Consider the following 25639-nt stretch of genomic DNA (forward strand, 5'->3'; position numbering starts at 1 on the left):
CCAAGCCTCCCACAGTGGGAGGGAAACCTGGCAGCACCCGGCGAGGCTGTGCCCACTCTCACAGGCGTGATTCACTCTGTCTCTGGTACCAGATGAATATCATGGGGTTGTGTTTGAATACACAGATTTCATGCAAAGAGGGACCTCGAGGCAGGCCACGTGCAAGTCTGCCGGTAATGGACACATAATGTGGCCTGTGAGAAACTTTCAGTGCTCTGTGTGTCGTCTGCAGTAACTGGCATGCACAGGTAGATACTGTAAATGCATCTATGATGTGGTATCACAGCAACTGTTTACAGTATGTGTTCATGTATGTACAGATAAGACACTGAGGGAACATGTCCTCCAATAACATGCATGTTTGGGACAATAATTCAACAATTACATAGTAAAACTTTAAAATGATAGCTCGGATTGTTTGACCACAGTAGCTGGTGGTCGACACACTCCCAGTTTGGAGAGGCAGCAGGTGCAGTGGTGTAGAAAGCTGAAGCATGTTCTGTCTAAAAAAAAATCAATCTACTTTTCAGTGTACGCTATATTTACGTGTTATGTGTTTTGAAAGGTTGGTTCAGATTCACACAATAAGACAAACGAACAGAACGAGGCTGCTGAAGTGCAGCAAGTCTGTTTGAGTGAGAGAAAGACAAGATAAAGCAGTTAAAAGTATTCTAAATACAGCATACACTTAAAGCGATACTGACTGAACTTGACGTTGCTTCGCTTTTTACACCGTTACCCCTGCTGCTTTTCCAAACTAGGGGCGCGTCCAACCCCATCTACTGCAGGAAACACACTGAAATCAGTCAAATCAAATAATCCCAACTATCCCTTTAACGCTAGACTCACAAAAAAAGTTAAAGGCTAACAGGACTACTGGTATCAGACACAGCTAGATGAAGTTCTACCACTGAGGAACATTCAAATCAACATTAGTTGGGTTAACACATGTACCTCCTGCTCTTACCAGAGTGGTGGGGTCATTCCATTAGACATGAGGCAGACATGGAAAAGACAAACTTATATAAGTACCATGAACAGTATCATGATGAGGAAAGCCACAGTTACTGTCTGCATCAGCAGTAACTGTGGCTTTCATTTCATTGTGGCTATGACTGAACATTGCACAGTATAATTGGGATGAAAACATTATACTATGCCAGTGACATAGCGAGATTGCTTCACGATGTGGTAAGAGCATTTTTTCGGGGGACAGGAAACTGGGCAGAAATGGCTCAAACTTGCACAAATGATATTGGAAAGAGAGAAAAAGCAACAGAAGAAAGCAACAACAAACTTAAAGTTATATATTGAGGTTAAAAAAAAGACACTGGTACACATGTGCTCCCTCTCGTACCATGTTCATGTCGATGCCGTTGGTGTACGTCCAGGCGTGTTGGAAATACTCCTCCAGCCTCTGCCTCAGCGGGTTTGGGATCTGGTGGAAGCGGATGAATTCTTTGACACGGAGCATCTGGAGGTGATACCTGGCCGTACCTGAATACAACCTCTGGATGATGGCGGACACATTCCCAAAGATGCTGGCGTACATTAGAGCTGGGAGAGAAGCCATACAAGGGACCATTGAGCCATGGTGACCAAATAAGCCACTGCTGCTTCTTGTGTGTCAGCATTTTCTCAAGGAAAGACCTACCTGATGACATGCAAAAGCTTTCATACTGGGGAAATGCAGGTGATAAAAGTACATTAAATATTTAGTGTTTACTTATTCAGTAAATCTTAATATTTAACGGTTTGTATCATTATGTTCATTTGTAAAATGTATTTTCTGGTCTGGTCTGGTAGCTTTTCAATAGCTCCAACCTTAACTGCAGTGGGTTTCAGTAATAACAGGTTTGAAGTACTGTTTGTACTGTGACTCAGCTGTCACTCACATCCAATGAGCATGACGCAGATGGAGAAGATCTTCTCAGAGTTGGTGTTGGGGGAAACATTCCCAAAGCCCACACTGGTCAGACTGCTGAAGGTGAAGTAGAGAGCTGTGACGTACTTATCTTTGATGGAGGGGCCTGAGCTGGGGTCGCTGTAGTTGTATTTTTTTCCTACAATGAAAGAAAAAGAATACAGGCATTTGGTATCAAAAAATGTTGTTCATAAAACTTTAAAAATAGAACATAAAAAGCAAGAATGATCACCGATTGACACGCCCAAGTTGTCCAGCCAGCCGATCTTATGCTCCAGGTAAGGCTTCTCCACGTTGCCAATGGCATACCAGATGCAGGCCAACCAATGGGCGATGAGGGCAAAGATGCACATGAGCAGCATGAGGACGGCAGCACCATACTCTGAGTAGCGGTCCAGCTTACGGGCGACTCGTACCAGCCGTAGGAGGCGGGCCGTCTTTAGCAGGCCGATGAGAGTGGTGGTCTAGGGAGAAAAACAAACAGAAAAATACGCAGGATTTAGTTTGTCACTTGATGTGTGTGTGTAAAACCCCCCACAGGCTGATGTGTGAATGTTAAAATGTGCTAATATCTGCTGCTGTCCCTGCTAGACTATTTGTATTATGAGCTCAAAGTACTTGGAGCATCAAAAACTCATTATGCAGTAAAAGGTACCCTGTGACTGATATATTAGATTAATACTGATGCATCGATGTGTGAGCAGTGCCAGTTTGGAGGCAGGAGTTTTCAAAACAATAAAGGCTGATTTGTTGTAAGTTTGATAAGAAATATCACCAATATTAATGTGATTCATCACAGCACAGTCATATAATTTAGTTACAGTTTAGTTTTATCTCGAAAAAGAAGTTTAAGAGGTCAGTATCTCTTTAAAGCAACTACATTGCTTTAATATAACAGCTTCTAAATCATTTTGATGGTGCACAGACTTATAATAGGGAGAATGGCACTTCAAAAACACAAAGACTTACACCCCTGTCTACATCAGTGGAGCTGAGGTGGAACAGGTGAACAGTCTTAGGTTCCTGGGAATCAACATCACAGAGAGAACTGTTATGGAGATCACACAACTCTTCTTGTTTACTTCCACAGAGAAGCAAAAGAAAGCGCCCTGACTGGAAACATCACAAACTGGCATAGGATGTGTGCAGCCCACGGCAGAAAAAACTCTACGGCAGGTCATTAAAACTGCCCAGAACATCACTGGTGTAGCGAGCATCACTGATATCGAGGCGATGAGATGCCCGAGCAGAGCCCCGAGGATATTAAAAGACAAAACCCACCGCAGCCACAGCCTGTTCACACTGCAGCCGTCAGGCAGGTGATTCAGAAGTGTCTGCTGCCATACCACCAGACTGAAGAGCAGCTTCTTCCCTCAGGCTGAGACTGATCAATTCATCCTCAGCATCCCACCTTGTTAATTAGTTTGTTCTATATTTTTGTTTATCTCTTCAGTCCAATCAATCACTCTAGAGGGAACTACATCGAAATTTCATTATACAACCTTGTTGAAAATGATAAATAAATTACCTTGCATCCTTCAGTCCTTTCATTATTTACTTTACCTCTTTTCTCCCATAGATCAACTGGTAAACTATGAAAGCTGGTCATCCTCAGACTTGACTTTTAAATAACATCTAAAGTTAATTAAAAAACATATACATAAACTAAACTAAATTAGCAGCATGTCCATTAAACATTTAAAAAAATGAACCTTTGTGCCAACACAATGCAAAAGCAAAACTTCCAGATTAGACCAGGGGTTTCTCATCTGATTTCAACACAGCAGCAACAGAAAGATCAACATCATCCCTCACTTGACCCTGACAACAACCGTTTCCCCGCAGTCGAAGTGAACAAGTTGTTTGTCTTGTTTCAGAGTCAGAGGTTAAGATCAGGGTCATGAGGACAGTCATCGCTGGATTAGAGATTCAAAAACATATGCAGCTTAGGAATGCTTAATCTTATTCACAAACCGCACATATGAGACACACAGGCTAGACAGTGGATCATTCCTGCTGGTGTAAACAGATCTTTCAAGGTCTCAGCATCCCTCAGTGTCAACACAACGTCACTGACTAAGACACTGCAGCCCGTGGCTCTGCAAAGCATGAATGTCGGTATAGACCTGGCTTTTAGTGGAACAGGCTGGCACGCAAAGAGGAGAGGGAGAGGTTGGTGATTCATTCATTTGGCTGATGATGAAACTGCATGACGATGGTAAAGTGAGCTCTAAAAACATAAAAATCGGCCTTTGTCAAAGCGAAACCAGTCAATGGGAAGATGACAGCATCTAAGCCACCCCTGAGAATGCATACACAAACAGACTCGCGTGCATACATTACAATGTACACACAGTGCCTTCTGTCCTCTTTAATTGCACTTTAATCCTCCCGTCTCAATTTTCTAGTCAGACTGAATTAATACACCGACTATGGGAGGGGAAGCTGGGGGGAAAAAGGTGGCCAGCATACAGACATGATACAACTTGCGATCTATTAGTGTCGCGCAATCTGTAAACACAATAAGTGAGTCTTAGAGGACACTAATAGGTCCTACCACTCCCTATCGCGTCTGACAATTATCCTAATATCCTCAGGGAAATCATTACCCGCAGCCTCCTGCAGTAATTGTGCTTCCTCACATCTAAGCTTGCTTATTTCCGCCTCTTGTACAGGTGAAAGTAAACATGACATAGGTTATTCAAAGTACTAAAAGCTAGCAGGGTGGTTTGTTTTTTTTTAAGGAAAATGATTCATGAGGGAGAGTATGTCTCCGTCATGGTGAGGGAGAGAGCTGTAGCTGTTTCTGATGGGTCCATTAAAGAGCCTCCGTCCTCCCAATCTCACCCCTAAATCACCGCCATCATTCACTGCTGTGCATCCGGCCAGCGCGCCCTTTCACTGACAAGTGAGCGAACAGTGAATGAATCATATATAGAAACAGATGAGCCCTAAATTATCCAGTGAACGTTGCCTGTGAGCATGTACTGCCTGTAGGTGTAGTGCCGCTGAGTCTGCGTGAGTGACCTGTACAGACGACACAGCACACGCTGTATGATGTGGCCCACACAGTGTAATGTTGATTAAAATCTGGGCTTACAGTAAGTCGGAGGCGTTTGGGGCTGAGGAGAGAAGCTAAAGCTTCCATTAGCAACCAGCTGTATAAAACATATCCACTGAATATCCCTCTGGCCATCTGCCACTGTGGCTTTCCAGGCTTGCCTGACCACTTTAAAACACCAAGAGTCAACCAAGATTGTGATGTAACCTTTAGACTCTTTGTGCATGGACACAACATGCTATCAAATATTAGTCAGAACAACCCCACCTCCAAAAAAGTTGTTGCAATGTTTTGCAAATCATTTTTGACTTGTATTCAATCAAATGACAGAAGCAACAAAAGACTAGTAAAGATGCAGAATAATAAAAAAAACACCTGTTTGTAAAATGGATGGATGGACGAGGTTCATCACTTTCTGAAAAAATGTCCAGCAGTTTAAGAATATCATTTCTCCACCATCTATCATCATTAAGATTCAGAGAAATCTCTGCACGTAAGTGGCAGGGGCATTGAATGCTTGTGACCTTTGACCCCTTGAGCAGCTCAGGTTTAAAAACTGAATTAAATAGCCACATAATTGTATAAAGGATACGACATGGGTTCAGGAACACTTTGGAAAACTGCTGTCAGGAAACAGTTTGTTGCTGCAAACACAAATGCAAGTTAAGACTCTACCATGCAAATCAAAACGACATCCAGAGACGCTGAAAGCTTCTCTGTGCCCGAGCTCGTCTGAAATGGAGTGATGCAGAGGGGGTTTGTCTGTGGTTTGTTTTTGGAAGTAATGGACATCGTGTCCTCTGGGCTAAAGACAAGATGGACCATCCAGATTGTTACCAGCACTGACTTCAAAAGCCAGCATCTGTGATGGTATGAGGATGTGTTAGTGCCCATGGCATCATGGCAAACAGTCATATCTTACAAATATCTGGACTATAATTAACTAAATATAGGTTGTAACTTTTGGAAAATCATTGCCTTGTTTTTATTTATGTATTTTATTTATTTAGAAACCTAAAGAAGTCTTATTATAGTAGTATTACCTGTTTAGTCTCTTTAATGTCTGAAAACTACAGTGTTTCCTGATCAAAAAAGTACAGTATGAGGAGAGGCTCTGATTAGCTCCTCCCTTTTGGCTGGCATCCAGTTTATTTTGGGGTAAAGTCAAGGTCAGAGAGCACAATCTCAGAATCTTTATCTCTTCAAACAAGCCACTCACTGTGATAATATTTAACCATGTTTTCAGAGATAAGTCGATCCACTTATTACCTGTTTCCATCAAGCTTTTAATTAGTCTTTTATCCCCTAACCCTGACTGAATTGGAATTGCCCCCGGACATGTTCGTCTCAGTTTCTTTCCATCTTGACTGATAATCTAACAAAACAAGATCCTCAATTGGACTTTTAGGCAGGAGAGTGCAAGTCCTCCCTTGTCCTTCCTCAGTTCTTATCCTTGTTTTTTTTCTTTTGCCAAATAGCTCATTTGTTAAATTGTTTACCACTTAATTTTTTTCAAGGTAATTTTTGGCGTTTTAACAAACAACCAAACATCTAAAACATGCGGGACATGGGGTCCCTGAGGACCAGGGTTGGGGAACACTGACTTAGACACAAAAACACAGGAAAACAGGGTCCAGCTTGAAAAATACAGAAGTCACCCTTTAAGTTGTTAGCAAACAGTTGCTTATTGACACATCCAGCAGTTACGGAGCAACATTAGTATTCGATTGGAGTTGTGTTTGTGTCCACCTGATGAATTCAAGCCCAATATTTACTCTCCTTTTAGCTCTGTTTTGCTCTTCACAAACTCCTGAGGGAAATATCACTCTTTAGCTGCTAGAATCTCCACTATGCTCGGCAGATACTCTCTAAATGTGTCTGTCTGCTGCTGACATTTTAGAGCTTTTTCACTGAAAACAACGCTGACAAGAGCAGAGAGGGCAAAGCAGGAAAGTTGCAGCCCATAAAACAAACAAACAAAAAAAAAAAAAAAAGAGGTGAAAGCTGCTGAAAATCTCTGTAGAGCTGAGAGGAACTGCAGAGTTGGCAATAAATCTCTGTGGGTTCATCGCTGCGAGCAACACCTTTCACATCCACGTAGTCATGCAATCCGTTGTTAATGTGAAAATATTGATTTCTCCTAACCCTTAGAGCCAAGTTGTCATATTCCCTCTATACACAAGAGCTGCACAGGTCAAAGAACAAGTCAACAATACTGTTTTGCTTATTCATCTAATTTACAAAGAAAACATGCTGTGCACAACAACTATATTATTGTTTGAGTAGGTAGAATAAAATCTCTCTTTTCTCCTTCTTTTCTATTCTGACGGTGTGCACAATTCCAGCAGGGCAGAAATGAGACTGTGGGGGCTGCTTGTTACAATGAACCTGCCTCCTCTTTCTGCTTTGTTTAGCACAGACGTTGCTGCAGGTTTTGCAGCATAATAGAGCTGGAGTGCGTTTCTGTACAGTTGGCTTTAACAAAAGGCAATGCACGTTTTACGATTTTACAATTCAAACGCAGAGATTGAATGCATAGCTTGTTTAGTTTGCAGGGAAATATAATATATAGAGAAATAATGTGACTGTGATCCACTTTTAGCTCAAAACGTGAATGAGATATTTGTGAGCAGAACAAGCTCTTGCACCAGGTTGAGATTCAGTTCATTAATAATTATTAATAATCACTGGCATAAATTTTGTGGAACTGCTTCACTGACAACAAATAAAAGTCTGGCACTCTGGACTTGTTTATGTTAATAAACACTGAAAAAGATTTCTCTGGTGAGTGTTTACGACTACTGAGGCAAAAAATCTCCTCATATTAAAGCAAAATCACCCATGCCCGAAAACATACTGGGTGAGAAGTCTTGGCTTAGTTCAGAGCTGTTTGTTGCACATATTGCACAAATCTACTCTACCCTGCCCAGGATTAAAGAAAATAACATTTGAATTCTGGTTCAGAGGCCAAAGCCTCCATAATTTGCAATTACCTCAAATTTAAACACTATGTACATGTGAATGTGGACATAATAGGCAAATAATTTCATCTTATCCCAACAGGACGTTGATATGAAAATGATGGAGGAGCTCAAATGACTCCTGTAGGAAAATTCAGCACCACACCGCTTCTTCTCATTTGCCAGCCTGCACAGCTGAAATCCCGCACTGAAAAAGAGCCTCTCACAGGAGATTTCAACCTGCTATGTTTCTAATGAAATCAGCAACAAAAAAAAAAAAATCTTAACATATTGTGGGAGATGGTTTCCAGGCAACAAAGGTGCACGAGATTATGTCTAAAAATAGTCTCCCGTCTCTGCACAAAGAGCTAAAATAACACACCTTAAAAACAAGAGCTAAAACTGTACATGGATGTGTTATTTTCAGTTTGAGCTAAAAATACAACATTTTTGTCACTTGACTCACGCTGTCACTGCGTGCTTTGGACATGAGCTGTAACGGGAACACACATTCCGTCGCTGCACCAGTCATCTAGCTGTATGACGAGGACATACATCGTGCTGCAGCGTCGCTCAGCTGTCTGCTCTTTTCTCTCCACCTGCCACTCACTGCCAGCCTCCAGCCACGGACTCCCACACAGGACACACACACCTAATGGTAAATAATGACTCTGCAAACTGGCGGACCAACATTGGGGGGCCTCGCCCTCAACACACATATCAATTGAAGGTGTTTTTCTGTGCGGCATCTGTCATTTTAACACATTTTTGTTGAGACTGTGCACTTCCCCTGTGCACTTCTCCTCTACATGTTTTTTGAAACTTAAACAAGAGGGGAGGTGTCATACTGTACAAGAACATAATAGTTTCTCACAGGCGGAGTGGTTAGGGAGGCTGAGACCTTTTTAACTCATTTGGATCGCCCGAGGCCCTTCCTTCTCTGATGAAAACAGAGCGGAGGGAAGCAGATGTGACAGCCGAGCGTCAGATTGGTTTAGTGGTCTGAACATTCGAGAAAGCTGCTCAGAAACATGACTGCTGGAGTGGCGGCCTGACGTCATCGCACAAGACGGTCAGAGAGAGGGGACGAGGAGCTTTGCCGTGCAATTTAGAGCTGCAAATGAGGATTATTTTCATTATCAGTTAATCTGCCAGTCATTTTCATTAATAATCAGTGCAATCGTTTAGTTCAAAAAGTTTCCCAGAGCCCAAAGTGAAGTCTTTAAATAGCTTCCCTTGTCCAACCGACAGTCCAAAACCCAATGATTATTCATTTACTATCATAAATGATAAAGAAAAGCAGCAAATCCTCAAATTTAAGCAGATGGAACAAGCAAATATTTAACATTTTGCTTGAAAAATGACTGAAACAATGAATCAATTATTAAAATAGCAAGTTTTTCTTCCATTTGCAGCCTCTAACTAAAGTGCTGTTGCACACTGTCAACTCACTGTTTACATTTTGTGCAACAAGCACCAGACTGTTGACTGTTGTCCACATCAAATGCATTGTTAAAATTAATTATTCTACAGTTTCTGCTAATCAACAGGCATGCTGGATAGTGACAAGTTAAACACAGCTGACACAGTTCCATGAAATCATAGATCAATTAAAACTTCTATGTCCACTAATAACTCCCTAAGGACCGTCCATTCCTGCCAGTCCTCCCGCTGTGTCTCCATCCAAAACAACAACCCAATTTACTGGTGGATCACTTCCAGGATTATGAGTGGTATAAAGATTAAGCAGGAAAATGTTTCGTTCACAGATTGTCAGAAATTATTGCTGTATGTAAAACAGACAAATCTAACTGGGGCTGCACAATTAATTGAAATATTATTGAAATTGCAATATGGGCCAAGTGCAGAAGTTGCAGTTTTTTGATAAAGGAAAATGTGTGACAGAACAGCATTATAATAAAGTACTGTAGTGCTGCAGTTTGTTTGGTGCTGACCCAAACAAATGTCCTATCATAATGATTATCATGCTTTTTTTATCAGTTCCAAATCACTTATTAGTTTCCTTGATTACGAATAATTGCCATTGGAATCTGCACCTAAAAGAATATTGGTTTACCTTGCATTTCATTTGGAAGAAAATCTGATTGATTTGCTGATTGATTGACACGGTCTAACTTATGAATTATTGTATTAGAATGTGAATGATTGATCACCCCCTCCTCACCTCATCTGATCCTGAGCCGAAGATGAGCAGGTCAAACGGGATGGCGGCCACCATGTCTATGAGGAACCAGCCTTTAAAGTAGTGGATGGCGATTTTGGCCGGGTGGCTGACCACCTCCTCGTTGATGTTGACGTATGTGGTCCTGAAGTTTATAAGGATGTCCACAATGAACATAATGTCCACGATCAGGTCCACCACGTTGAGGGGCGAGCAGGAGTAGCCGCACTCCCGCCTCCTCTGCTCCTCGATGTCGTTGAGGAGGAAGGCAGCAGAGTAAGGCGTGAAAATTGCCGTGTAGATGACGAGCAGCAGGATCAGCCAGTCCCATACTGCTTTGAAGGGACTGTAATGAAGGATGGTCCACTTGTCAATGCGTGGCGTTTGGAGCTTGTACTCGGGCAGCACATCTGCACCCAGAGAGAGAACCTGAGGAGGAAGATGGAGAATTTACTAACTTATCCCTCTGACATTTTATCAGTTTGATTATGTTTTTTGTCGAACAGCCAAAACCCTTAATATATCTGAGAGCAAAGTGTAAGCTGATGGTGTTTGCAGCAGACTTCTGTCTTGGTGTAAAGGGGCACATATATTAAGACCTAAGCTAGGTTGCTAGCTAAAGCTGATATTTGCTTCTGTAGGTCTCTTGTTTGATATTCATTCATACAGAGCAGGTTTACACACGCACAAGCTAATTTTCCTTTACAATAATTCACTACATGCTTACAATCTGGCAACCTCATTATAATGTGCAGCAATGAAAATCAGAGTATATGTGATGGAATTGTGGCCTTAGAATGAGGGCATGTCCCCCAGAAATCCCTGGCTGGCTGTTTTTTTCTAACTGGCTGGCTGCTCCATATCCTTAAGGAAAGCCACGGGATTTGTAAACCAAGCAAAACTACCCTCAGATGCTCCACTGTAGTGTAAATCTGCATAAACTTTACCATTTAGATGAGATCAGAATGGCGAACAGTAGAAGAATCTAAAACATGCCTTGTGGTGCAGGAAACAGATTAAATTCAGTAAAATGTAAATACAGTTCAATATAAGCCAACATGCATTAGAGTTTGCGTGCTTTTACATTGTTGTGCGTGCTTGTATGTGGGATTGCATTGTGACATATGACTGAAGATTAGGTCAAGTAAAGGTCATGTTTGTTGATATGTGAATAATCTGGCTGTAGGAGCTGAACTTCAACACCACGACTGTACACACTGTACACACTGAAACATCCTGCAGTTCTTCATCTCTTCATCTCTTTACAGAAAATCTTGCATGAGCAGATTACTTGAGGCATGAATCTCCCACTGCCCGTAATAAATCATGCATGTGTTAAGTGAAGGATGAAAAAAAATGCTCCTAGTCTAATAATTTGAAATTTTAACTATGTATAAAAACATATAATCCATAAAGGAGCAGGCTACATTAGAGTCATGGTTTCATAACCTTGAGAAAATCCGAAGATTAAAGCCGCTGTTGAAGATATAAAATCTTTATCATGATCACTTGTGAGATAAAAATACCTGGGAAGCTGTATAAATTGTATTAAATTGTACAAATATTGTATAAAAAGAAAAAATATTTCACCTAATCCATACAGAAGCAAGTTGCTTTAGAGGCAGGTTTCATAACCTTGAGAAAACCCTGAGATTACAGCCACTATTATGTAAATAAAATATTTATCATGATCACTTTTGAGATAAAAAAAAAAACTAAGAAATTATATGTATTGCATTAAATTGTATAAATATTGTTTAAAGTAAAAAATATATATATTTCAAACAATCCAGGCTACTTTAGCGAGTACTTGTGCAATAAAAATGTCTAGGAAGTTGTCTAAATTGGATAAATATTTTATAAATGGAAAATGTTTCACATAATCCACACAGTAGCACGCTACTTTAGAGCCATGGTTTCATAACCTTGAGAAAGTTGTAAGATTACAGCTGCTGGTGTGGGAATAAAATGTTTATCATGATCACTTGTGAGATAAAAATACCTGGGAAGTTGTGCATAACTTTGCCTCAGCACAGAGAACAAAACAGTTTCAGGACAAAAATACAACAACAAGTAGAAAAAATGTGCATGAATTGTCTACAGAAAACTTCAAAAAAACAAACTGCGTGCATAAAATCCTCACAGTGTTTTGCATCAAGGACGGAGGTATAATCCATTCCAGCGAGCCAGAATGTCACTATCATTATCTCTTGTTATTGCAGTTACCATATATACCCGAATGGCTTTTAACATCAATATTACAGCAGCGTCATGGACCATTTCGGATAAGAGTCTCAATGACTTGCAGGTAATTATAGGTGCGGGCAGAGGATACATCTATTCATCTAAGTGTCTGACACTTCAATAGCCAGGAGTTTTCAGGCCATGGCTTTCACTGCTGATTATTGAAGCTCGAAGGAGGAATGCAAAAAGAGAGAGGGGCAGGTAAAGTACACGAGCTGCAAGGGCAGAAAGACAATTACTGTGTACGAGTGAGCAAAAGAAACGAAGAACCTGAAATGGCTCTATTTTGGCGTCCGTGTCACCTTATCCCTGCCCTGGTCACCTTCATAACCCCTGTAAGTGAGACGAGAGGACTTGGGGGGGCTGGAGGATGATGTATGGCACAAGAAAAGGCTGAAGTGTTAATAATTGAATTGGTTATTAGAAAATCTTGCCCTCTGTGTGATGGGGAGGGTCAAACGCTTTTACCCCGTGATATGGGATAACCTTTGAAATCGATCAGAAAACGACGGCCAGAGAAAGAGAATGTCTGCTGTTAATCAGCAGGCTGCCACTTCATTAAAAGCAGGCGTTTCAAATGCTTGTTTCATTACGCTCACAACGCGATGTGTAATTGCTGTTGACTTTTGAACAACTGCTCTTCGATTTACATGTTCTTACACTGATTTCTGTTGGAAAGAAAGCTTGAACACAGTCACTACTTTTGAATATCTTGGTATGATACCGGATCCAAACTTTGAAGGAATAGTTTGGATTATTTTAGATTTAACTCCAACTCCAAAGTAACACAAACAAACTAACAGATCGAGGCAGAGACAGACCAGCAACTCCCATTCTCTGTGACGTAAAACTACTGATTTTTGCAACAAAAAAGGCTGCTGGAAAGGTAAGACGGTGAAATTATTCTAAATATAGCATACACCATTATAAGAGGCTATAATACCTGTCCATGGTAGTTCATTGCTGGTGCCCCTTTCTGCTTCTCTTAACTGGCGTGTCTGCAGCTTCTATACTAACTATTGTTAAGTGCTTCTGTCACTTCAAATAATCCGGACTATAACTTTAAGAAACATGTAAACTTGTTCTACAACTTGGCAAATTTTAGAGCTATAAACTGTCTTGCTATGATGCCTTCCTGCATGTTTTATTGCATTACATGTTGTGGGCAGGAAACAGCCATAAGACCTCTTGAGTCCTCAAACAAACAAACTGGACAAAAAGCCACAGCAATTTCATCACTTTAGGGTACTGGATAAATATCATTTACTGAGCTCGGAGAATTAAATGGTTTGGCCACTCCTCCACTAAAAGCCTTTGTGTATACTTGCTCGGTAAATTCTATTATCATTTCACCACACTGCATTTGGGCAATCAGCTTTTCCTGTAAAGACCACAAACACCCTCCTGACAATGTAAGGAGCTGCAGCTCTATCAGCACTTTCAAAACCAACATGAAAAGTATGTTAAAAGCTGCTCAGCTTCGCACTCTCTGACCTTGAATTCTGTCTCATGGTTGTTGTGATTTGCTTTTATTTGACAAGCACACTTCTGTGATGTACTATTGTGTAAAGCTTTGTATTGCATGTCTTTTTTGTTTCAGTTTATATTATGTTATTGTACTGTTCCTTTGTTCTGACCTGCCAAGGGACTACAGATGCAAATTAGCTTAAAGCTATCATCTGGTACAGTACATCAAATTATGACATTCATGTTTTAAACTTTACATGGTCCCTTTTAAATAAAATATACTCAAATAAAATATAAATGGAACACTTGCAAGGCATCATCTATGCACACAAAAGGTTTATTTCTCTCAGTCCCTGATTGTGAGTGCTTATCCTTTGCCAAAATAGCCCGTCCTCCTGACAGGTGTGGCATATATAAATGCTGATTAAACAGCATGATTATTGCACAGGTGTGTCTTGGTCTGGTCACAATGAAAGGCCACTCGGAAATGTGCAGCTTGTTCTTGGATAAAAGACATTTATTAGGCTTGAAAAGGTTGAAAACCACTGGACTGAGGCACACCAGTGCAATAACGTAAAGTGGATGGATTAAATTAGCAAAGGTGAAGTGAAATTTCATTTTTTGTGGCATGTATCTTAATCTGTGCACTGACACAAACGTTCTGCCATCACGCAGCTTATGATCAATAACGATGACACAAACAAGATGGTAACTCTGCACCGCACCAACAACGCTCTGCATGCATGGATATATTACCCCTCGGCCTGCTAGGAAGCCTGGGAGGAGTCGGTTGGTTGGCAGAATGACAGTTCTGGATTAACGTGTTGCAGCCAATCTGTTCCTAAATAAAAGATCACATTTTAATTATTTAACCCACCTACTGTAGCTATGCGCACTTGGCGCAAATGAACTCTCTCTTGTGGGATAATGGAGGGCTCGTTGTGTGTTTGGCCTGGCCTCAAACGATATGCAAATGAGCATTAGCTCTCTCCCCTTCTAAAGTTCTTTTTGCTCTGCACTGTCAGGGCTGGGGTATTATTTATAAGATTGGAGTGTTGTTTCATGTTCCTGTGGTTAATCACGTGGTTTCCATCATTAAAAATGATTCATGTACCGCTGGTCTGACTCCATGTTCGGCTTTAGATAACCCTGAGAAGTTTAAAATGAGACATTAAATGGAAAGTTGTGGGCATCTAAGACTTGAACTGCATGCGCTGAGATGTTCAAAATGTAAGAAACAGCATGAGAGCTGCTTCTGTCTTTCTGGGTGAACCCTCCATCTGCTGTGAAGGCAGCCAAGGCCAGATGAGAGCGTGTCTGTTCGCACGCCTTGATCGTGGCTTCAGATGAACTCAGAGGGGTCCGGAGTTGGTTTCAAGACATCTGCTGTTTCTTTGTGTTGCTCACAGTCAGGTGTCTGGAGAACTGTTTGCAGTCCTAAACTGTGGAAGATGGGGATACGCTGCAATCCCCCCATGGCTTATTTATTTGTTTATTACTATGATCATTTTAATGCTTAACAGCATGCAGCAAGCAAAACACAGAAATGACAGTGTGTTGAACACCATGTGCTCAGTCAGAGAAAGAGCAAAAGGGGAGAGACATACTGGTATAACTACCAGTGTAACCAGAGAAATGTATATTTGACAGCTAATTTCCAGGGAAACCAGTAATTGTAAGGAAACGGGTGATAACACTGTGACAAGGCATTAAACAGTCAGTTTCAGTCTGGGAGATGTATGCAAGTGGCAAGTTCTCTATATTCTAAGTTAATAAAAGAACAAAATAAAGTCACAAAATGTCAAGAAAGGAAATATTCTTACATCTATTCTCCTCATTAAGCAGAAAAGTGCAGCCATATTCTGAATTCATATTCTTTCACCAAACTATGACGATCATAACTATCTTGTTAACTCATCAAAACACATTTCATCCAAGAGAAAAAGTTCAGTCCTGCCACTGTTCCAACAACCACCACCTCCGCTTTGAAAGCAACTCTTGCTGCATTGAATTAGTGAAAAGAAAGAGCTGTTATTTCACTCTCCTTCAAGCCACCAAACTCCATTGACAAAAACTGATCGTTGTAAAACGCACTTCATTATTTCAGAATTCAAATTAAAAAAATAAATTATATGTTCATAATAAAACATTACCATAGGTTACTGCAGGCCTTGTCCTCTTTTTTCTTTCCTCTTCTCTTTTTCCTCTCCACCTTTTCCTAACCTTTCTTCTCCCCTTCTTAAATCACTTTTTTGCTTTCTCTGCTTCTCTCATGTCCCCTCCTCTTTTTCTCCCTCTTCTCTTTATCCTGCAATGCGTCTCCCACACAGCTGCAGAAACTCTTTATGTAGAGACAGTGAGAATGATGTGGTGATAGTGATATTGACAACATACCGGCCAGATGACACCTTTCATTACTGTTTCAAGGTCTGTATCTGTAGACTATGTCAGAGGCACGAAGAAATTGGGTTAAGGGCGGTTTTTATATGTAAATAACTAGTCGTAATGGTCATAATAATGAGAATTACCATCAATGTGCTGACGGAAACTGGCATCATGATTTCATCGATTTTCAGGATCTCTATTAACACCTAAAGGTAGCAGTTAAGTTCAAAAAGTATTTCATTAACTACTTTTATAAACAGCATAGAAATGACGCTGCTGAAATAAATCCCAAAAAGACTGACTGACATATGATGTGTACTGTTAGTGGAAATATGACTCATGACGTTCAGTCTCTACAAGTGGATGATTCAACTTTTCCCCAACGCTGAGTGTTAAAAATCTCAATAAATGATAATATTGAATCGAAGTACTTGTACAATCAGCACACAAGTACTGTGAGAGTCTGAAACTGGGACCACTAGCACCCCAGTGCCAGTAATCTGCTAATTTACACACAAATTGTTGTGTACACACACCACCCTACAACAGAGCAGACCACAGCAACTGTTTTCCAGGTCCTCTAGTTTGCTACATCTTTCAAAAGTCCATTAAACCAAATTAACAAGTCTGCTCTCTCTGCTGCTTAATAACTTTGACTTTACTGCTGGATGGAGAGGTCAGCGTGCTGCACTGTGCTCTGCTCTGTCTCTGCCTCTGGCTGCAGTCGAAGGCCCACAGCTGAAGTTGCCTTTGAGTGCGAACAGGGGTCAATTTCTGTGCCCTCTATCCGTTACACCATTAATGGGCAAAATGCAAAACCGAGACCTAATCAGTGGTTTGGGGCAGCTTCGGCCTACCCCGGGGAATACATTAACTTACAGTTCCCGTCTCACTCTGCGCTGCCTCTCAGCCGTGGCGTGGAAGGTGAGAATAACCTCTAACCCTGGCCGTAACTTTAGAAATATGGCCCGAGCTGTGGACACTGTCTGGCAGCGGTAAGAGTATCCCTGATTATCTGCAGCAAGTGATAGACACCTCTGCCGTTTTACGTATCAGACCCCTTGAGTTTCAATTAATCATCCTGAGGCACACAGAGGGCAGTTGGAGCGAGGACGGGCGGGGGGGGGGGGTGTGGATGCAATCTGCTGACTTCATCAGCTGCTCAATCTGTGCCAGTGTGATTTGTGATGATAGTAAATGATTTTATGATGAGCATCACCATTGAATTCCAATGTCTCTCTTCTCCAGACTGTACAACTTTAGTCAGTCAGCAAATAATTGGTGGTATGAATTATTAATAAATGCAAACTATATGTGCCCACTACTGTTCTTAATTGTTTTTTTATTTTTAGTTTCAGGCAAAGTACCCATAATAATCATGTCAAAGAACTTACTAACAGATGGCTGGATGTAGTTTGTACAACACTGAAAATAATTGCCTTGTGCGTTGTTCGAAAGATTGCTTTTTATAAAAGTCAGAGAGTGATTCACATTCAATTTAAAGATGGGAAAAACAAATTTGTTTTGTTTTATGAGAATTTTATTGTGGATGGAACATAATTTGATCCAAACTGCTTCGTTGAACAAGAACTAGGCAGATATATTTGCCAATATTAAAGTAATCATCTCGAAGATCTTTGTTTCGTTCTCTTTAAGAAGCAAAGAGATCTAAACAGCGTTGCCTGTGTGACATCAGTCAGTTGGCACTTGGGCCACGCCTCCATAACAATCCTGCAGTCACCGATCTTTCCTTTGTTTGTTCCCTCATAGTAACCGTTTACGAGCATCATTAGGAGAGTCTGGTAAAAAAAACCCACTATGCCGCTTCATACAGAAGTGAGTTGAAGAGCGAGTCTGTTGGGTAACCTCCTCTTACCCTCTCTGACAAACTGGAAAATGCTTCACTAGCTGCGCACTGCTTCTGAAATGACACCACAGACGCCCAGTCTCAATACTGCAAATGCAAGGGCACAGTCACCATTGTATTACCTCACTCAGCGATATCAGGCGACTATGCAGACATTTATTAAATTAAATCCAGGTTAAAGTCGTGGTATTGCTGAAACTTCTACTTTTATGGAGGATTTTAAGGTTCCAAAAGTACATCTTATGCTGTTGAAATACTGTAAATGTTACAGTGATGAAATTGGTAAGGGAACAAAAGCAGAGAATCTTTCAGTAATAGAGCAGGGCTTTCCAAACATTTCTATGTCAAACCCTCCAAAATAGTAATATCTTACAGCCAGGGGCCCTCTTTTGCAAGATGTCTTTAAAAATCTAAAGTCAGCTGTTTTTCCGGCTTCTGTCGGGTGCTTTTATTTCAAGTGACGCTGAAGCATAGATAGTTTTAAACAGTTGTTTGAGAAGGTCTCGGATCTGAGAATGCATTTAGGGCACTCTTAGCCATTCTTACGTGCTGCAGTAAATCTGTGCTGCATCGTACTGAGTTTTACTGGACAGATGGAGTGTTTGCTGGGCTGTTTGTCTGCTCATCAGGTCCTTTCCTTTTCAAAAACGTGTCTTTTTATAAGTCAGCATGTTAGCAAATGTTGGGAGCAGAGCAGCTTTGTGGGAGGTGCAGACTGGTCCAGGTTAACACTGACAGCTTATGATGTGAAGAATGATGTTTTGACTCTGCATTATTTTTTAGCATTTTGCTGAGACCAAATTGGCGCCCTCTTTGATAATAGACCTGATAATTAGATCTGACAATTAGACCTGATCCGAAATGCAGATCAAACCCTAACAGGGAGAGAACACAAACACCAGCAGCAGTATGATGATCTATCAATTAACAAGCAGCTGGGATTGAAAACAGCGGCAATATATTAATAATCTCCTTAGAACAATTGCAAAGTCCCACAAACTAATTCCAAAAATAATTGAAAGTCGAATTTTCACCTCCTGCACGGACAATTAAATATTCTGTATCCAACTGGGTGATTGACAAGGAGAGGATAATCATTTTCTAACCAAATTATAAAAGTAATTATCATTTAATGGAATCTTTTTTACACAGGATACTGATTTGCTAACTGATTTTCTCTGCAGTGATGATAACACACCACCATCAGAGCTGATGGCGAGTACGCTCAGACTCAGAAACGCTGTGTTTGAATCTTACCTGCGTGACCTTGTCGGTGACATTATGTGTGCGGTCTTTGACCTTTGGGGCGATGATGGTTTTCTCAGATGACGGCGGGGAGGGGCACTTCTTCTCATTGTTGGCCTCTGAGAAGTTGAGCGTGATGAGGGGGATCTTGTTGATGGTGCTGTACTTGTTGAGGTTGGAGTCGGAGGTGGAGCCGAGCAGGCTGGATTTGATCTGGCTGAGCGGCCCTGAAAGAGAGAGGGGGCGACAGAGGGAGGATGTCATCATTAAAAGTTGCCGCATCTTGTAACTACTGTGGTTGTGCTATTGTTGATCTGAATCGTGGACATCAGAGAACAGCCTAGTGTTCATTTGTGATTGTTGTGACATGGGTAGTGAGCATGGAGCGGCCCTTACTTTTGGAGTGAGTTCAACCACAACACAACACTGAGAATACAACAGATACTGAAATACAAACTCTACAGCCTCTGATTGACCCGTCTAGGATGAACGGGCCTTTCAAGGTTTCTCATTAAAAAATAATGAAGAACACTGTTGGTGAAAGAAAAGAATGATTCAATGCACAATCAATGCAACTTCACACAGTTAGTCAAACCATCTATCTGTCTGATGCTGAATTAACAAAATGTGGTAACACTTTTTCTTAAGTGGTGCTCATAGGACCCTCATTAGACTGTCGTAGTAATGTCATGAAACCTGTCAAGAACACGAGCGAGTCTTTACGAGTGTTTATGACTGTTGTCTTTTAGTGTCATTTGGTCAAGTATGTCATCTTTCATGCAAAGTTGACATTATATGAGATGTCTTTGTCATGACAAGTTGTCAAAACCAAGACATTTCTACCTCGGTTAATATCAAGTTGTCACAACGAAGGCAACTTTGCATTAAAAATGACATAATTGACTGAATGGCATAAACATTCATTAAGACATGTTAATGACATGTGTCATGAAACGGTTGACAGTTTAATGACAGTCTTATGCGCAAACCTTCAGATGAAAATGTTCCCTCGTCATACCGCTTAATGTCCTCCACACATTCACAGCATGGTCTCAGACATTCACTCCCTGCCTTCTTGTTAAGAGCATCCAACACTGCAACAATATGTGACAGCACTGTGACACACACTGACATGTGGCCCAATGAGAGTGAGAAAAAGTGAAAAAGAGAGAATTGCTGATTCAGCTGTGTGAGCCAGCAGAGGAAAGGTTGCACTGTTTTTTTTTTTTATTCTCCCCCTTTTTTTCACAAAGTACAGTACAGTGATTGAGAGTCAAGGACAGAGAAACAGACAGCTGAGGATGAGAGATTGCATGCACAGCTTCGATACATGCCACAGTAAGGATACATCATTGCAGTCATAAAAAAAAACAAAGAACTTAAAAAAGGAAAAGCTGAAGCCATACCCCCAGCCATCCAGGAGCGAGACACTAGCAAACCAGGAGAGAGAAGAAATAGGAGGTAAAAGGGGAAAGTGGGGTGTGGAAGGGTGGTTGGATTGTAGGGTCAGTAGTCATGGGTACAAACATTGCTTTAAATATCACATTATGGCATTTATCAGGAAGCAGAGGTCTTTGGAAGATCTGTTGGTAAACCTTTACAGCAGCGTTCCCCAACCCTGGTCCTCAGGGCTCACTGTCCTGCATGTTTTAGATGTTTCCCTGCTCCAACACACCTGATTCAAATGATCAGCTCGTCATCAAGCCTCTGCAGACGCCTGACAACAGCCTGATCATTTGAATCAGGTGTGCTGGAGCAGGGAAACATCTAAAACATGCAGGACAGTGAGCCCTGAGGACCAGGGTTGGGGAACGCTGCTTTACAGGATTCAACTTTTCATTAAGTGACAAAACATCCCCATTGATTGGTTGTACTTCAGTCTCAGCCCAGTATTACAGCAGTTTGTGAGGTAGTCATGAAATGTAATTTATAGATTTGTGCAGATGGACATGAATTGTCTTTTTTTTAAATAACAGTCAGCAGGACTTCCAAAATAATAAGGAAGAACATAGCATAAAGACAGGAGGTTCCTGTGTGAGATAACGGTACTCAATACCTTTAAGGCATCAGCGCAAATAACCCAGGACCAAGTAGTATCAAAATTTATTCACTCAGCGATACCTGCAAAGTACTTATTTTAACTCAAATCCTAATCGTTTCCTTAACCTAATCCCTGTAGTTTTAGACCTTTACTTTGTTATATCTGTAAAGGTCTGTAAGGTTATACTGTAGCAGATTGGTGCAGTTTTCAGGTGATCAATCAATCAGTGTAAACACAGTCAATGGCCATGCGTAACAATGCTGATCTCTGGCACAGTATTTCAGTCCTGCTGCCTTCAGATGGTGCAGCGATTTACATGAACTGAAGAGGCTTCTCATACAGTATTAGACAGCTGCAGACAGCTAAGAATTACAGTATCCACAATCATTCATAAATGCAGACTGATTTACTGACTTTCCTGCTATAACCATAGGAAACACTATTTTCTTTGCCAGTTTTTGTTAGTTCAGCTACTTGTATTTTATGCTTTTATTGCATTGTTGCAGCAAGTATTAGTCTGAAACACGAGGCCAGTTGCCAGATCGTCCAAGAAAAGGCACATTCCCAAAAACTCCTATTGGTATGGTAATTCGTTAGTCTGAAAGTTGTGCTAAGCGTCATGAAAAAAAAAAATTCTTGTCCATCTACATGCATTTAAATTTCATGATTTTCATTAACTGCCGTTAGATTGTGTCGTTAATTTGGGGGACTACTCATTTGATCCTAAACACAATTAAACACGAATGCATCAAGTCATAATCTGTGTCAGTGAGATAATGTTGCATGCAGCATACGCACTGCTACGCTTCCATTGCAGTTTATACCACTACGGGAAAAAGACGAGGGCGAGCATATAGAATTCAAATGGACAGTCAAGTTTCTTCTCATTCACTAAGACATGGCAGCAAGGAACCAGAGGTTGTATAGAAGAAAACAGAGGTTACAGACAGTGGGAGGTATCATCTTGTAAAGCTTCATTGATTTTCTTCAATGAACGAAAGCAGAAGAGATGTATTATGTTGCTTCATGCAAGCGCGTGCAGAGGTCAGTGTGTTTTTTTTTTTTTTTTACTCTGAGCCTCCCCCTGGGCAACTGGCTCGGTTCAACGGGTCATGTGTGCTGAGACCCGGTCATTTAGCGCCAGTGTTTCGAGGCTCAGGCCCGAGAGCTTACAAACACACTGTCAGTCACCCACCAAGGCATTTGCATTCAACATAAACCTCAGTCATGTGGGAATCTCATGCAGCAAGCAGGCTTTGTGCAGCATACATGTATTATCCGTGCTAAAGTTTAACAGGCTGCTGTTTGTTACCTTTAATATTGCGACCATTGTCTGTGATGACAGCAACACAGCGTCGAAGAAGGAAGAAGAAGGGGAGCGGAGGTGAGAGAAGAGTTTATATGATGACAAATGGCGGCTGGCATTAAACCCCCGCTAGTGCCCCCATGAACAATTCATTACTGTGAAGTAGACATATTACTGTGTCAGCCAGTGGGAGCGATTTGAATGAGGATTGTAGATAAGGGGATGGGGGTAGACTGATTGGCCTGCAGGAAACAGGGCCAGTCTGGGGCACTTCTACCCTCGTCCAAATGAGGGCCAAAAGGCTAATGAGTGATTTAGACTCCAGGGAAGATCAATAGCACACAGTACAGATGGTGACTCACTATAATGCTGATTAAGAGACTGGCACGCCACATCCCGCAACTCCTATTTTGGGACCACAGAGACTTTGGTAATTAATAAAGCCAAATTACAGTCAGTGTTTGTCAAGATTAATAAATTCCTTCAAAAGTCCCTTAATGTAAAATTCAACATTCGGGTATTGACTCTTCAAGTCGTGGTCACCAGTCACAGATTTGTTTAGAGATCCCCTCCAGGCATTAGGCCTGATGAAGCTTCAACCGTTGCCATGGTAACTGATGTCCCAATCAGCAGCCAAATGCTTCATTTTTCACATGGCTCAACTATTAAGATTGCTCGCTCGCCCAGTGCAAGTAAAATGCTATCTGTCAATCTAGCAACTCACTTACCTGATGGACAGATTTGTGACCCACTTGCGAAAAAACAGTTATTGTCGAGCCTTGTTTTGTATTTAGCACCGACAAATATACAAAAGACGAATAAAAAGCTAAAATGAAGCTGCTCTATGGTGTTTAATTAGTCTCAAAGCTGCAAACAGATAAAAAACGGGCACATGTACGTGAGACGAATGCAGACAAAAACACCCTCTGTACGAGCTGTGGCTGATGTCTCCCCTCCTGTCCTCATCTCTCATTAGACAGAGGTACAATAACAGCAAAAGAACATAAGTACATACATCTGAGGAAAGTATTATTTGAATATTAGAGGCTTTGAATACTCACAGATAACTCGCTGCAGCTTCAAAGCCCCTAAAATGGTATTTGGGACAGTCCTGCCAGGTATATTTTGAATTATATACATAAAAAAATAATTTAAATAATAATCTGTGTTTAAAATAAACCAGCATGACTAAAAAATCAATTACCTTGTATAAAATTCTCAAAATTGTATCAAGTCCTCCATCACTGAAATATCCAGAATCTATGAATATGCAACTATTTTGCATTTCAAGCCATTTAACTACTTTATTGAAAAGTTAATGTCAGCTTTCTAGTGTCAAACATCAAAGTGACATAACAGCACCGTAACACAATTTTAAGTGGAGCTAGTCTTAAACTACAAGAAGAACAATTTCAACAGCAGAGCGGGACATAGATCAAAAAATATCTAGTGTAGTATTTCATCGAAATTCAAACAAGCTGCTTAAGGGTTTAGTGTAGCAGGAGACTCCTACCTTCACTGGCGTGTCTGTCCCTGAACGGCATCTTGGAGTTGGACCCAAAGCCTTCCATGTCGTGTACGGAGGAGGCTCTGCGAATACTGCACACACTCTCTCTGGAGGCGGTTGGAGTGAGGCCCGGGATTGACGGAGCTGCGATGAGTGTGTCCTCCTGGCTCTGGTGCTGCTGGGTCTGGGCGACGGCCTGGTCCGGGTATATCCGATCCCAGGGACCCTTGGGCGACGAGTGGTCCAAAGGCCCGGACACGGGGGTGGAGCAATGGCTGGGGCCGATGAGGGCGCGGGTGTCGTTGGCATAGGAGGGGCTGCAGCTCTCGCGGGTGGTGGGAAGTTGGTAGTCCCGCGTGGCCACTGAGCCGTCACTGTGGCGAGGTGAGTCCACCATGACGGCGTCAGGGTCTTCCTGGGGCAGAGACTGCTTGCTGATGCCGAGGAGAGGTAAGGCTGGGAAACGGAAGCGGAAGAATCTCCCTATTCCTGATGAAGAACAAGAGAGAGAAAAACAAGTCACACTCAGTCATATTGTTTCCACACTACACAAGTAAGGGTTTAAAAAGGGCTGTTCCTGAAGGCCTGAGGTTCTACCCAAGATCATCTGTGTCTGAAAACCCCTTTTTGTGAAGGGTTCTTTGTAAAACGGGTTCCATTATCCGACAAACCCTTTCTGAAAGAAAGAGTTCTTCAGCAATTGTTGTAGAAACTCTTAGGTGGGTTCTTGTTAGGACCCTTAAAAGTTGGAAAGATTCCAGATATAGCCCATTACACCATAGAATGGTTCTCTGTAGAACCTCACACAGGAGGTTCTGGGTGAAATCTTTCACACATGGTTCTTGGCATAACCTTTTATGCTGGGTTGTAGGCAGAGGTCTCAGGGTTTTAAGTGGGATCTTTAGAAAAGCTCCTAACAGGAACCAAAATTCCAAAGTTCTCCTATGGAAATAGGCCAGAGAACCCTTTATCGCTCTAGTTAGCACCTTTATTTATAAGGGTGTTCTGCCCCATCTGACATCAGTTTATGGGGACTGATAACAGCGAGTATGGAGTGCCTCGGGGCGATAAATTCTAAGGCCGTGGAAAGCCTAGTCACTCAATTATCATGAAGAGTCTACAGTGAGTTATTTGACTGCTTTCAGACTAAAAACAGCATAAAAACAGAATGTACGGTGCTTTTTAATGAGCCAGTGGGATCGACATAACCCCTACTGACCTTGTGTTGTGTTTTCATGGTGTGTTTGCAGCACAACTTGCTTGCAGTCTTCAACATCCCCGCTGATATCTCGCACTTGTTTGCCAATAGCGCTGAAAAAGCCTGCCAATGCAGCTATCTTAAAAAGACCCTGGCAGATCAAAACAAATGCCCGTTCCGCCTCGGGCACTAGTTCAATCTTCAATTTCCTTCAATTATTCATGGAGGAGGACATTTGCTGAAATATTGTAA

The 25639-nt window shown here is 41.5% G+C and overlaps 1 protein-coding gene across 2 annotated transcripts in view; it reads right to left on the reverse strand.

The window, feature by feature from the left end:
• LOC146304731 (voltage-gated inwardly rectifying potassium channel KCNH7-like) overlaps positions 1-25639 on the reverse strand; it is an 85205-nt gene that overhangs the window by 21976 nt on the left and 37590 nt on the right. For both annotated transcript variants that reach the window (XM_084713444.1, XM_084713443.1), the window contains exons 4-11: positions 24196-24678; positions 22689-22709; positions 20742-20765; positions 19348-19562; positions 10131-10556; positions 2157-2388; positions 1896-2063; positions 1358-1557 (exon numbers count right to left, since the gene is read on the reverse strand). In XM_084713444.1, coding sequence (XP_084569570.1) covers positions 1358-1557; positions 1896-2063; positions 2157-2388; positions 10131-10556; positions 19348-19562; positions 20742-20765; positions 22689-22709; positions 24196-24678 — 1769 coding nt within the window. The remainder of the gene's footprint in view (positions 1-1357; positions 1558-1895; positions 2064-2156; positions 2389-10130; positions 10557-19347; positions 19563-20741; positions 20766-22688; positions 22710-24195; positions 24679-25639) is intronic.

Source organism: Lutjanus erythropterus, chromosome 24 (assembly GCF_056507025.1).
Source record: "Lutjanus erythropterus isolate fLutEry1 chromosome 24, fLutEry1.hap2, whole genome shotgun sequence".
Taxonomy (NCBI): domain Eukaryota; kingdom Metazoa; phylum Chordata; class Actinopteri; order Lutjaniformes; family Lutjanidae; genus Lutjanus; species Lutjanus erythropterus.